Source organism: Astatotilapia calliptera, chromosome 18 (assembly GCF_900246225.1).
Source record: "Astatotilapia calliptera chromosome 18, fAstCal1.2, whole genome shotgun sequence".
Lineage (NCBI taxonomy): Eukaryota > Metazoa > Chordata > Actinopteri > Cichliformes > Cichlidae > Astatotilapia > Astatotilapia calliptera.
In genome coordinates, this window is record NC_039319.1 from 22,927,636 (window position 1) to 22,942,922 (window position 15,287).

Consider the following 15,287-nt stretch of genomic DNA (forward strand, 5'->3'; position numbering starts at 1 on the left):
TTATGCTATGACATCAAACCACAATGCATTGCACTGTTTGGAGTTTACCTAATGTCTCCATGGCGATAAAGGCCGGCTCTGCCCCTTATTCAAATTGAACCGGAAACCAACGTCATTTTGGGCCAATCTCCGCGCTCTGGAGTGACATAATGGAATTTTTAGGGCTAGAAAGCGAGCAAGGTCTGGCGCTGCGCATAGCAGTCGTGCCATCGGGAAAAGACCATATCATATAGAAGCACATCAGAGCCCCAACAGGCACAACAGCTTAGTTGAAGTGGTCGACCGAGTGATAAGACGAGAAAGGAGATAAGGAGACCGGAATACACCAAGTAAGAGTCAGCTGATTTCCTCATGTTTGGATGTGACTGTTGAACAAACGTTAATGCCTAACGCTCAACACTCCCTCTCATGAGGGTGTAGAATGGAAACAAGCCTCTACACAGGCACCGTGGTGAATACTTCGAGGGTCTCCGGTATCTATTCCCAGAACACGATGATGAAGAAGGACATTAATCTGAACCTAGACAATCAGAACTCCGAACTCAAATCTAACCCGCTCCGGGACGCAGACGGACTTCTCAACTCCTCAGACTTAGGACTCCTGAAACTAACCTCTCCGGACCTAGAGCGACTTATTATCCAGTCCAACGGTCTAGTCACCACCACCAACCCGACCTCCCAGTTCCTTTACCCAAAGTCAGCCAGTGACGAGCAGGAATTCGCGGAAGGTTTCGTAAAGGCACTGGAGGATCTTCACAAGCAGAACCAGCTGAGCGAGACGGGGTGCGTCTCTGTGGACAGGCTGGAGCTCCTCGGATCATCCAGCGCAGCAGGCTCTGTCAGCCTTCAGGCATCAGACCTCCCTGTGTACACTACGCTGAACGGCTACGCGGCCAGTCCGCTCGGAGCCACCACCATTAACTATTCCACGGACACCATTCCCTTCCCGCCGCCGCCGTCTCATTTGGCTACCGCGCAGCAACAGGCGGCCGCTGCGGCCGCTCTGTCACGACTCCAGTCTGTCGGCGCTTTGAAGGACGAACCTCAGACCGTGCCGGACATGCAGAGCTTCGGGGAGAGTCCTCCTCTGTCCCCCATCGACATGGACAACCAAGAGCGCATCAAGGCGGAGAGAAAGAAGCTGCGCAACAGGATAGCCGCCTCCAAATGTCGCAAGAGAAAGCTGGAGAGGATCTCTCGGCTGGAGGACAAGGTCAAGACCCTGAAAACGCAGAACACCGAGCTGGCATCCACAGCCAGCGTGCTCAGGGAGCAAGTGGCCCAGCTGAAGCAGAAGGTGATGAACCATGTTAGCAGCGGGTGCCAGCTTTTACCAAACCAGGTCCAGGCTTATTAATTCCAATAATGGTGCTCTTTAGTTGATGTTTATTACTGCTACAAATGTGGCCCGAGGATACAGGCCTGCATTATAAAGAACATTTGTGCCCCGTGTAACAGAAAATCCCTTTCACGAGACGCTTAACGCGAAGCCAGTGTGGATGCATCCTCACGGCTATGGTTGGGAAGCATAAACAGAGACGTTTACACGGAAGTGAACAGGCCTCGATAAGAGCTGCAGGTCAACTGGAAAACGAAAGCTGGTGGGGACTACAGCTTGCAGTGTTTTGCAGCAAACAGACTCACTTTGATGTCCTTATTCTGGGAAAGCCATGTAGCAAAGTGCAATTCACTGAACTGGTGTGGCACTTATTTGTGTGTAAGCTGGACAATCTCAACGTGGGCGCAACCAAAACACCGGGGTGTCACCAAGTGCTGTCATCCACTGTGTAATATAATGCCTTACTTGTTTACAAGCACTTAAAAATGACAAATATCTATATTTTATTTACTGAAACATTTCTTATTTTACATATGGTCTTATTTCATTGTTTTGGTTTTTTTTGGAAAAATGAACACTGCATGTCTTGTCGCTTCTGTGTACAGTAACCTTTGTACTTTCCTTTATGATGGCTACTCTTGTACTTCTACTTGCCAAACTTCCATGAATGTATGTGTATGTGCTGAGAAACTCCATGTATCATGTGTAATGAACGAGTCTACAAGACATTATTAAATTCACTACATTACTACAGCTCAAACGTTTTGTTTCTTAATAAGAAGACAGCCTGCTGATAACAGTTTAAAGGACTTACACGACATCTTTTCTACATATCTCTTTTTGCACAGTTGACACTGTGGGTGTTGTATTAAGTGCTGTAGAGAAGCTGAATCCAACCATAGATGGTCAAACAACTCAAAGGGCAGAAATGAACACATCATTGTAATATTGTGCCCTCTGCTGGGCACAGTACAACTTACTCTAAACCATTTCTGAGCCATCACATGTGCACTTCTTGTAAATCACCCACACTTTGGGAGAGGTTGTTGAATCCACACAGAACTCCAGCTTTGAGAAGTTGTTTATTGATTCCTTATTTTTAGTAAACCTGGCATTACACAGTTACAGCACAATTCACATTCCTAATGCCTGACAGGCAGAAAGTTCCTATTTACACAGGTTATATGTAACAGGGTGAGGAAAGAGGAGGAGGAGCTGGACGGGAGGATGTGTTTTCCTAAGTTATTAGCAAGTTTACAGCTGCAGTAAGATACACTAACCAAAATTAAAAAAAAAAAAAAAAAAAAAAAAAAAAAAAGGACAAATGTGGTAAGAATCACTTTTTAATCAAGTGTTCAGCATATTCACTTTATTCCCAAAACACTTTTGATGTTTGGAGCTGCTGCACAGAGTAGAAAAACTACCAGACAGGTTTGATAGCACAAGTCCAACAAGCAATGTTTTTGGCTTTAAACACATCAGCAAGACCCTCTTTATAGAAACTGTACATTCAAACGCCCGAGTACAGTGCTCAAAAACTTTCAGCGAGGCTTCACTGTGCTGACGATGGTCAAAAAAACAAAACAAAAACAAAACTGTTCTATGCTCAGCCTAGCCTTAAAAGTTACATAACTGATATCAAAAGACAAACAAACTTCCCACCAAAGTCATGTGGACATGAGCAGAGGTTTTACACTGGAATGTTTAACTTTCCTCTCGAGGAATCATCTTAAGCTTTGTACACTGTGCACTGTAAACACACATCTAAAAGCTGGGACAGTTTAGCGATTGAATACTACTGAACATCTCTTAAAAAGTTGAGTGCAGAACACAACGCGTAATCTAGGAAGAATACTACAAATAAATTAAGTTATAAATAATACAAAATAAATAATTCATGTGATGAAGCTATGTCTTCGCATGCCTCAGCATATGTCTGAATGCACGACTTACAGGTTTGCACTAAATACACAAGCAAACAAATCCCTTAACCTGAGCCTCACAGAAAGAAAGGGAGAAATAAGAGTCACAATTTAACATGCTCAAAAACATCATATTCTGTCAAAAATAAATACGTAAAGACATAAATATCATCTACAAAGACATAAGAGGCTTCCTGGATATGGCAGGACTGTGCTGCACCAGTGCTCACACTGAATCACATGCCTTTCTAGTGAGTGCACGCTGCACATTGTACGCATTGAATGAAAGTAATACAATGTGCAGGGGGCTGTGGGCTTAACATCTGAAACCTTTAGCCCCACCGGGTACCTCCAAGTATCTTAACTGCATGATAGGTGGGATTTCAAATCAGACAACAGCTCATACAGATAACCATCCAGTCAACCAGAATCCATTAAGAACATCAACGACATGCACCTCTTACTACGGCACAGGAATGAATCCAATATCCAAAATCATTCTCACTTTAATATATTATATATGCATTTCACCTTTAGAACATTTATACACTCTTCAGTTAGCGAAATAGATCCTGTATCCTTTTATTTTGTCCTGTGTTAAAAAGCAGCAGTAACAAAAAAGGTTAAAAAGAGGCTCTGTTGCTTTTTTTTTTTTTTTAACGCCGCATTAACATACTCTCCGAGTCTGCTAATAAACATTTGTTTAAAATTTCTGAGACAGGCCTCAAAGTAATTATATATCTACACTCATAGAATAAAGAAATGCACTTCTATTACTACCACTTATTTTCAAAGTTAACATATTTCATAACAAAACTAAAACTGACACACTGTATGCCTATGAAAAGTTTGCACTCAGGTGTTTCCAGTGTTGTAATGGTGAAGTGATAAAGACTTGGTAGGAGAACAATAGGCTCCTGATTCTCTGTCATGGTGCTGAGTACAAGCCAGCCGAGAGTTATTACAGAACAGTAAGAAGTTGACACATGTGCACACTAGCTTAAGTCATGGGCTTCTTTTTTAAAGTTGTACAACCACGGTTCCTATGGTGGCATGCGCATCTTCTACATTAGTCAGCTATACCTGACCATATGATCAAATTCAGAAATGCCTATACCTGCATCTTTTAAGGTGGAATGCACAGGTTCTCTTAAGTGATGTACGAATTTCAACCTGATTAAGCGTCCTGTTAATCTTGGATGCAAAATGTTATCAAAGTAAATGAGTCATACCTTTTCTGTTGACTTTTGTTTTGTTATGAACTACATTGGGGATAAATAAAGTCTTTCTGATTCTGATCTGATTTAGTATAAAATCTCCCTAAACAACAGGATCAGTGCATTTTTAGACTCCATGAGCATAGATGTCTTGATTGGTTGAGTGATATGCACAACTTGCTATTTTTCCACTATTTCCCTAAATTAAAGAGAGAAACGAGCTCTCAAACAACCCTGTAAGGACACCAAACTAAAACACAACTATGACAAGATGATTTCACATGCTCAAAACCACACCTGACCAATTCAAAAACAAAAAAACCATCAACCAACACAGCAACAAACATATTTTCAGTGGAAATAAATGTCGAGGAATTGCCAAATGATTGGTATCTATTTAGGTCTGAGGCATTGGTGCTGAATGGGAGTGGAGGCTGGAGGAGAATACTGCTCCTTCACAACCTTTTAGAGTTCAACCCAATCACAGACACATTAAAAATAAGGAATGATGTAGCCTTAGCCTGACTGGCCTTTTGCAGTTCTGTTATAGTGCGTGTGCAGCTATTGAAGACTTTTTACGATGGTAACCATGTTAAATGTTCTTTACCCCTCTGACCAAATATGCATAATCTCATAATTTCTGTACTACTGACAACAAAAACTTTAAGAACACCACATCTTTGGGGGGAACTGGCTGATGTGGACAGTAGTTGTGGTGTAGTGAGAGGGGTGGAGAACTGAAGAGCCATCTTGCGTCTGTCTCTATGTATGGCAGTTTCTGTGTGTGGTATGAAAACAAACAAAAAGAAAGCAAAACTCAAAAATAAAACCTAACAAGGTGTGTGGATCTCATGACAGCAGACGTGTGTGTAGCTGTGTTCAACAAGCACAATCCTGATGGGACCTCTGAGGCTGCTCGCTGAGCTGTGGCCCCTGTTTAGCTCCGGTGATGGTGGGGTCGTTGTTATCCAGACTCTCTGCCATCCTCTCACAGATGATGTCCACGAGCCGCTCGAATGTCTGCTTCACGTTAATGTTGTCTTTAGCGCTTGCTTCAAAGAACTCAAAACCTGGCAGAAGGGGTGACAGAGACAGATGCGCTGTGGTTACACTTATTGTTTCAATGTGCAGCTTATCCTCTTAACCCAGTGATCTCATCGTGGCAAGACATATCAAGACTAGTCAGGCAGGCAGCTCAAGTCTGATGACATTTTCCTTTATATCAGAGGACTGAAGAGATTTTAAAACCTGTCTCCCTTTGACTGGTGGTCTGAGATCGAACCAAATAGTCTAAGAGTATAAAAAACATCCTTCTCAAAGCTGCAGCTACTTAGCTTCTTTGTGCATTTCCATGTTTGTAATTTCTTAAGTTCTGATGATCTGATCTCTGTTAAACTTCAGATATCTTGTGTAATGCTCATGTTAGCAGTTCACTTTTGCTTAATTGCCTTTAATTTAGAGTTACAGTACTGTGCACAAGTCTTCAGCCACCCCTCATTTCTTTATGTTTTGCAAGGATAGTGGGAAACGTGCAAAAATACATAGAAAAAAGTATATAAAAAGGCAAAAAACAGTTCTCCAGGCTTCTTGAAGGACATTCAGAGCTTGTCTTTGGATGTTGGCTGTTTTTGTTCTGTTATCTGTCAAGATGATCCCACAATGCTTCAGTATTTTTGAGGTCTGGGCTCTGGGGAGGTCAATTAATGACCAACAGTGTACTTGTTCTTGTGTATTTTGGCACACCATGGCATTTTATAACATGTTTTCCTTCCTTAAGAATGGCTTCTTGACAGCTGCCCTTCCATTGAGACCATTTCTGATGAGGCTTTAATAAAAGGCAGCTCAATCAACTGGAAGGTCAGATGCATCTCTTAAGTCCTGTGTTAGGTCTGTGTTGCTTTTCCTATTTTTTTAATTCAAATTCAAATTTCAAATTCAAATGTAAATTTTATTTGTCACGTACACAGTCATACACAGTACGATATGCAGTGAAATGCTTGGACAACTGCTCGTGACCTAAAGAAAACAAAAAAGGAAAAGGCTATGAATAAGATAGGAAATAAATATGAAAAATTAAAAAGGGTAAATTTAACTAGGTGGGAATAAAATATAAATTAAGGTTAAAAATGAAATAACTGTACAACACAAATTAGAATGAAGGGTAAATTTAACTGGGAAAGAATAAGATAAAATATATAAATTAAAGTTGAAAATAAAATAACTGTACAACAAAATACACAATATAGAACTATATAAGAATGTATGAAGAAATATAAATAAATATATACACAATAACAGCAGCTGTACAAGTATTAACTGGAAATGAAGAATATAGTGACCAGTGTTGTGCAATCCACATTATGTCTTGTGCAGTGCAAATATGCTTAAAGTGATTTAAGTGATGAAGTGAAAACAATGTCCAGAATGTCCAGTGTGTGTGTAAGAACTGTATGTGTGGGTCAGTACTGTGTGGTGGTGTGATTGAGAGACCGTATCGCCTGCGGGAAGAAGCTCCTCCTCAGTCTCTCTGTGTTGGTCTTCAGGGAGCGGAATCGCTTTCCTGACCTCAGCAGAGAGAACAGTCTGTTGTTGGGATGGCTGAGGTCCTTCACAATCTTCCTGGCCTTGATCCAGCACCGCCTGCTTTAGATTGAGTGCAGGTCAGGGAGCTCGGAGCGGATGGTGCGCTCAGCTGACCGCACAACCCTCTGTAGAGCTCATCTGTCCTGCATGGTGCTGTTCCCGAACCAGGTTAAGATGTTTCCCGTCAGGATGCTCTCTATAGTGCAGGAGTAAAAGTTCCTGAGCACCTTGGAGGGCAGTTGGAAGTCTCTCAAGGTGCTCAGGAGGTGGTAGAGACGCTGACGGGCCTTTTTCACCACGGTGTTGATGTGACAGGACCATGACAGGTCCTGCGTGATGTGAACTCCGAGGTATTTGAAGCTGTCCACTCTCTCCACTGGGCACTCGTTGATGACGGGGGTCTGGTAGTTCCTCTCCTGCTTAGTGCTGAAGTCCACTATCAGCTCCTTTGTCTTACTGACGTTTAGAAGGAGGTTGTTCCTCTGGCACCAGTTCTCCAGATTCCTAATCTCCTTCAGGTAGGCCGTCTCGTTGTTATCAGAGATCAGGCCCACCACGACGGTGTCGTCAACAAACTTGATGATGGTGGTGGAGCTGGTAGTGGCCACACAGTCATATGTGTACAAAGAGTACAGCAGGGGGCTCAGAACACACCCCTGGGGGGCTCCAGTGCTGAGAGTGGTGGAGGCTGAGACATGTCCGCCCATCCTTACTGCCTGTGGTCTGCCAGTTAGGAAGTTGGAGATCCACAGACACATAGATGAGCTGAGTCCCAGATGCTCCAGCTTGGTGGTGAGTGTGGAGGGAATTATGGTGTTAAATGCAGAGCTGTAGTCTATGAAGAGCATTTTAACATAATTCCCCCTTCTAGTGTCCAAGTGAGTGAGTGATGTGTGGAGGAGATGAGAGATGGCATCGTCTGTGGAACGATTTGGACGGTAAGCGAACTGTAGTGGGTCCAGTGTGTCTGGTAGTGAAGAAATGATGAAGTCTCTGACCAGGCGTTCAAAGCACTTCATCACTACTGAGGTGAGGGCTACAGGGCGATAGTCATTGAGAGAAGCAGGGTGGGGTTTCTTCGGGACAGGAACAATGATGGACTCTTTGAAGCATGTGGGGATCACCGACTGAGATAAAGAGATGTTGAATATCTCAGTGAACACAGGAGCTAGCTGGTATGCGCAGTCTCTTAGGATATGACCTGGGATGCCGTCTGGTCCTGCTGCTTTCCTGGTGTTCACTCTTTTGAAGGCTCTCCTTACTTCATGCTCGGAGATGACGAGCACGTTTCCGGTGCTGGCAGTATCTTCCTGTCTGCAGCCGTTAGCGCCGCTAGCACTAGCATTGTTGGAGTCCTTAGCTGCAGCCTCGAAGCGAGCATAGAAAGTGTTCAGCTCGTCTGCCAGAGTCACGGCCGCATTCATCATACCGGTTTAACAACATAATCAAGGATATGATTTACCTGCTGCAGACATTTTAGGCCTGCTACATCTTCTTGGGTCCTCCACTTGTCCAGTTTTCTCAAAACATTTTTTGACACACTGAACATCACCATGTTAGTGAAAAAAACTATTTTATGTCTGTCAAATTGGCAGTTTTCATAGATTCAGCTAAAGAAATGGTGACAGATGATGTGTTTCTCCAACAGCCTGCTAGTAACAAAGTGCCTGTCCAAAGAAAAACTCAGAAAGCCTTGAGGACTGTTGTTCAAGAGCACTCTAAACATTATGAGCAAGTCTGGCTCCTTGTATAAACAAGTGAGGAGTGGCTCAAGACTTTTGCACAGCACTGTATTATACTACTACTACTCTTACAACCTCTCATCCCACTTAAAACATTGTCTGTAATGTTTTATGATGGCTGCGATGAAGGCCACAAGCCCAAACACACATTAAAACGATAACATTTCTCTGTAAGAGCTGCTGCAGCTTTAACCTCTTGCAAACATCAGTTTCACACACAAATGAAACGATGCAGTGCAGCAAAGCTGAAGAGGACATTAAACAGATATTAAGCATTAAGTTTGCTCCCATAACGACAGCCTCACAAACAAACAGTCTAATCAAAACTTGGCCATCGGAATAAACTTAAATATTCCTGGAAATGGGAGATACACACCCAGAGTGATACAACACCACACACAGTGTCCAGTTTTCATTCTGACCAAATGACTTACCCAGCTGTTCTGACAGCTGTCGGCCCCTCTCTGCAGCCACCACTCGCTCGTCTTCCATATCACACTTGTTCCCCACCAACAGGACCTGAGCGTTGTCCCACGAGTATGTCTTGATCTGGGTCGACCTGTTTGCAAAAACAGGATGGTTTAATGTTCTGACTCACAGAATCTCACAAGCATTTTTTGACATTAAAGCAATTTAATCAGAAAATATTTTGACACATCCCTTCAGCACAGAGCTGTGTGGATCTGAGAAGAAAACTATCTAACATACGATCTGCTGCGTTTCTTTCTCGTTCAGCAGTGACATACACTTCTTCCATCTGTGTTGCAAACACAGAGTTAGAAAAACCAACGGTTATTTTTAACATCACTGTGCATTTGTTTGCTGATTTCAGTAATGACCTACTGTAGTCTAATGATGTATTAGACTATCTCCATGTAGTGGAACCACAGCTGTACATCTCAAATTTAGATGGAGGATACGCTGAACTCAAAAGGAAAGCTGAGCGAAATTAAGAGAAAATAAGATTGCAGCTTAATGAGTCACCACTCTCACAGACAGACAATCAGCCGTCCCTCACCAGTCTTGCACAGCGTTGAAGGATTCCTCATTGGTAATGTCATACATGAGGATGAAGCCCATGGCACCCCTGTAGTAGGCTGTGGTGATTGTCCTGTAGCGCTCCTGCCCAGCAGTGTCCTACATTCAGAGACATTTTTGAGAATATGCAGGATTATTGTGAGCAGAGGACAAAGAACACTGACGAGGCACCTGCAATGGATTTGTGGCTGTGCAAGAGTCTCCAAACTCCCATGAGCATTACACATTCTTGTGGTGTTTCATGTAATGAGTACTTGGTTCCAGTGTCAGGCTTTATGGCTCGTATTAAGTACCCTTCAAGGGTTTACACAACAAATAAAATGAATCTAGGCACAGAAGAGGCCAGTTCTGGTACTGATTAGCGACACACGATAAGACAGACTCCACTGTCACTAATACGATGGGCAGGAAAAATCTGTATTTTAATAAGCAATAAGGTAAAAGGGAAATTCATGATAACTCTGAATATGATGAAATCGAATTTGTTTGCCAGTTTGAAAAGCTGGAGGAATTCATGTTTAGTGTTAGCTGGCAACGTTCTCAAAATGGATTTATCATTTTGCACGTTTCAAAGTATCAAGCTGCATGTGAGCATGCTAGGATCTGATTGGCTCAGGCAGTGAGTGTGAGCCGCCGCTCAGGTGTCAACATTCTCTTAATTATAGTGAAACTACACAATGATGAACCAACTATGTGTGAGGCCTTGAGGCGGACTTCAAACAAGTATAACAAGTATGCTTACGGTAAGTGCTGTCTCCATCTGTCCATGAGTATAATTAGTCAGATAAATAGACTTCCTTTAACTTTGAGAAACTGGATTTGCAATCTGCTGTTGTTTTATATAGAATAACAATCATGTAAAAATATGAGTGCAAGTGTGTGCAGCAGTCATATGGACTTAAACCACTAAAAAAAAAATCATAAACATGCACGCACTGGAGGCTGCATTTGGTTCAATTTAATTAGCTCTCCAGCTGTCCAACTCCACTGCAGCATAAGAAAATCTTGATTTCAGTTTGAACATTTAAAAATTATGTAATGTAGTGGAACTTATATTATAGTGCCTACTGCAAGTCTCATTCACACTATCACACATACATTCACAACTCAATTAAATTCAATTTTATATACATGTGCAGCTCCAAATCATAACAACAACAGAAAAACCCAACAATCAAACTACATCCTATGAGCAAGCGCTTGGTGATAGCGCAAAAGAAAAGCTCCCTTTTACTAGGAAGACCTTGTGGTTCAGCTTCTTGCTCAAGGATACTTCATTACATGGAATGGAGAAGCTGGGGATCAATCAGTGACTGGCAGACACCTTTCACCAGTTACCCTCTCATTTCCCACATTTATCATTTTAAACCCAAAGATCTGCTTTGGTAACCACTACACCATCTGTACCTACAATCTCACCTCCTGAAGTTTCACAAGGAGCTACAGCGGTATGTCGGATACAGGTTATTACGTCAAAATGGGATTGTAGGAGATAGTAAGAACTTATAAAATTTGCTTTCATTTTCAATCAAACACTGACAGGAGTTAAGTGTGTTCCATAAAGACATACAAGTACTATTTTTGTGCTATTCATTACATTCTCACCCATATCTGAAGCTTTATCCTCTTGTCATTCCTGTAGATGGTCTTGACCTTAAAGTCGATGCCCACAGTGCTGACAAAGGCTGGCGTGAATGAGTCATCTGCATAGCGGAAAAGGAAGGAAGTCTTTCCTACGCTGCTGTTGCCAATGATGAGGATTTTAAACATGTAATCAAAGTTTTGGTCCGTAGACTCCTTCTGCCCGTATGTGGCATTTGCAGACGCCATCTACGCAAGGATAAGCATAAGTAAGTTATAAAGAACAAAAGCTTGAGGAAACAGCGTGCAATGTTACTTTGCATGAAACAGCAGAAACACGTTACAGTATGCACAGTACAACAACTTAAAATACTGCAAACTACATTTGTGCAACCTGAAAAAACGGCAACAAATTTGTTGCAGATGTGTTGTATTTGTTATATTTACTTCCAGCAAATTTGCAGGCCATGTATTCGTGACAGTAACTCCTTAATTAAATAAACAATTCCTCTGCTGGTGGCTGAGAAACTTTATGGTTGGTGCAGTACCCATCAGAACATTTTTCCACCCACTATTCCCTCAGCCAGCAGATCAGAGCTTTACTAACCTGCAAAAAGACAGTTTAATTGTTTTATATACTCCTAGAATTATCTACAAGAGTAGAAAATTGTTTATTAGTACATTTATTTTGCATTATATTTACTGTAAATCTATATCAGAAAACTAATTAGTAACTATATATTTTTTGTAGTGAAATAAATACTGTGTCCACTCTTTAGACCAGGAGTGTCAAACATAATGCCTGGCCCTTTGGATGGCTTTCAAAATTGTGAAGCCGGATATAAATTCAAGACTTTTAACTGTATTTTCACAAGTTTTACAGCTTTTTCTACAAATAAAGAGGTCTCCCAGGGTCATTCATACTACACCAAAGCAATGAAGTTATAGATTTCTGTAGTTTTACAAGTTAACTTCTTATAATTTAAGCTCAAAAAGTCCCACTGGCAGATTTCTTTCATTTACTATAGCAGCATTTCTTTCTCATGCAGAAAAACTGAAGCATACTTCTGAAACGGTGCTTCTTTTTCTTATATTAACATATCTGATTATATTAGCATATCTCTTTCTGTACACTGAGAGAAAGACACATTTCATTGCCCACATAAAAGCGAGCTGTATGTGGCCTCTGATGTAAAATGAGTTTGACATCCATGCTTTAGACTCTCTCCTGCAAGCTGTAGGTACTGTTGCTTGAAAGAGAAAGAGGAGAGTTTCTACCAGCCTTCAGCAAAATTTAGTAGAAATCTGTCAAACTGAAATATGCTGGCACATTAAAGAGCTTTTACTTTATTTTTTTCATTCAGATCACTGCGTAAAAGAAACCCTTAAACTATCTGATTAGATGGTCTGGTGAAAGACTTCTGATGGTATTAAAATGTGAAAATACTGACTGCAAGAAAAACTACAAATTAGTGAGGATTCAGGTGAACTCAGCCGATGGAAACACTGGGCCAATCAACATGGCCAGCAAGCACTTCCATCTAGCTACTGTTCTGTTGAATCCTGTTGAACATGTTGAATTCTATAATTTTCATGCATTTTCCAGTTAGTCTTTAGGTGGTGAAATATTCAGTTTTCTGGCTAAATTTTAACCAGATCAAACAGACAGGAAAAGCATCAGAAGAAAACTACAGACGCACAGAAAAGCCAAATCAATCTATATTACCCACAAACATCCTTTGAAGCCTCTTTTTTTTCTAAACCAACATTTGTCTGAGTAAGGAAGTCAACAACTCAAAGGCACAGAGCTCTGAAATGCATGTACCACATAGAGATCAACTCTATTGCAGAAAGTACCTGAGCTCTGAAAATAATATGATGCAACAATTACGGCATCATGAACTCAATAAGATGTGCCTCATTTCATCGCATGCTGACATCTCTTGTGTATCAAGTGAGCCTTACAGCAGACAAATATGTTCTGAAAAGGAAATAGTCTAAAAATATAGCCATAAACTTGTGTAAGTTTCCAGCACTACAAGGATGGTCTGATAGAGGGTATTACTGCAATCTTACACGAGATCATAACTAAAAACAGCCTCATGCATACCCCTGATGGGGCTAGATAATGGCATTACGGTCTGTTGCGTGAGATTTTAAGCTACTGCCTTGGATGTATCAGGACAGGAATGAAAACTGATGCAGTTTCGCTCAGATGCTGCGTCACATCCAGCCAAAAACAGATCAGAGACACGAGCGTTTCTACGTCATATCAACATAGGTTGGATAAGAAATGCACGCCTCCACTCCACACAGATAAGAGGCCGGAAGTACTAAGGCTTAGCAGGCTAAGCGTCAGCTAAACTGACTACCCTTTCCCATCCAGGGAGGGCTGGGACCTGCGCGAAGCGCTTGGCTGTACAGCCAATTATGGATGCCCGTATGGTGGGCCAGAATGTGCTTCGTAGGGCATTGTATTTTGGAAACGGCCCAAACAGTAGTGCCCTCTCACATCACGTCGCTAATTTAAATGGCTTGAACCACACCACCAATTAACACCGGATCTTAGCTCCGCTGAGAATAAGCCAGAAATTGACAGGTTGGTTCACTTTAGCTAGAGAAATACATGGTAACACTATAACGCGCTTTCATGCACCTTAGTCACCACGAAAGGTAACAAAGGGGATTAAAATAAATTAACGCATTGCGCATAAAACGGAGGTGTTTCTACAAATAATCTGAATTCGGCTACCTTTAATGCTAACACAACAGCCACCGTTACTAGTATTTATATGTGGCAGCAGGGGCTAGCTAAGCATCCCAGCTATGTCAAATGAAGGTTACTCCTCTTAATTTACGGCTAAACACGCTATCAAAATCTCAGACTATATAACCGATTTATAACCCACATGCTTTCTGCTGCTACTGTCACACTTGACAAGGCCTAGAAATAACAAAAAACGCAGGAATTTACCATGAAATGGGTTTTCTCTTCGGCTTTACTGCAGCGGCTAGCCCTGCTTTGCACCTGCAGTAGCTCTTACGCTTCTTGATTGGCTGCCTCCGGCATAAGCAGTTGCTAAGTGTAAGAATGATTGGCATGAGACTTGACCAATCAGAGAAGAGAAAAGACTTCAACATTGCCAGAGTGACCATACAGCGCTGCGTGCGTTTTCTTTCTTAAATTGGCCAAAAGAGAGGACAGGCTCTAATAAAACAAACTCGGAGAATTTGAGAGTTACATGAGAGTTAACATACATGCATAAACCATCCTGTAGTTTGATAAAGTTAAGTAAAACTCTACTCTAAGTACCACTGGGTATTCTGTGTCTCGAACTGATTAAAGTTTGGTGCAGTACTTAGGTAGGATAAAATACAGAAATAAATATTCATCTTATCACTCCTTGATGTATAGCATTGTGTTTCTTAATTTTTTTTATTACTACATTTTAATTGCAATGTATAATACATATTTTGCACTAATCTCCAAAACTCAGCATTCAGTTCAATACATTCAATTAAAATTGATTAAATTTAGCTTTATTTACATGACACCAAATCACAACAATAGTTATCTCGTGGCGCTTTATATTGTAAGGCAACAAACCTACAATAAAAGAGAGAAAACCACAACAACCAAATGACCCCCATGACCAAGCACTTGGTGACATGAAAAACTTCCTTTTAACAGGAAGAAACCTCGAGCAGGACCAGGCTCCGTGAGGGGAAGGGAGTGAAGGGAGACAGAACAAAAGACAGGTTGTGAAAGAAAACTAGACATGAATAATAATTAATGATAAATGCCAAGTGGTAGGGACTATCCAGGGTCACCTGATCCACTCCCTAACCATAAACTTTATCATAA

General features: G+C 41.5%; 2 protein-coding genes across 2 annotated transcripts; one reads left to right on the forward strand and one right to left on the reverse strand.

Moving 5' to 3' along the window:
* Positions 1 to 138: 138 nt before the first annotated feature.
* On the forward strand, positions 139 to 2,099 carry LOC113010449 (transcription factor jun-D-like). The gene has a single exon (XM_026149497.1). The coding sequence runs from the start codon at positions 422 to 424 to the stop codon at positions 1,355 to 1,357; it is 936 nt and encodes a 311-aa protein (XP_026005282.1). The 5' UTR covers positions 139 to 421; the 3' UTR covers positions 1,358 to 2,099.
* Positions 2,100 to 2,664: 565 nt separating this feature from the next.
* rab3aa (RAB3A, member RAS oncogene family, a) lies at positions 2,665 to 14,507 on the reverse strand. Its single transcript, XM_026149498.1, has 5 exons — positions 14,397 to 14,507; positions 11,447 to 11,671; positions 9,822 to 9,940; positions 9,238 to 9,362; positions 2,665 to 5,548 (listed from the first exon to the last, which is right to left on the reverse strand). The coding sequence occupies exons 1-5, from the start codon at positions 14,397 to 14,399 to the stop codon at positions 5,358 to 5,360; spliced, it is 663 nt and encodes a 220-aa protein (XP_026005283.1). The 5' UTR covers positions 14,400 to 14,507; the 3' UTR covers positions 2,665 to 5,357.
* Positions 14,508 to 15,287: the final 780 nt, after the last annotated feature.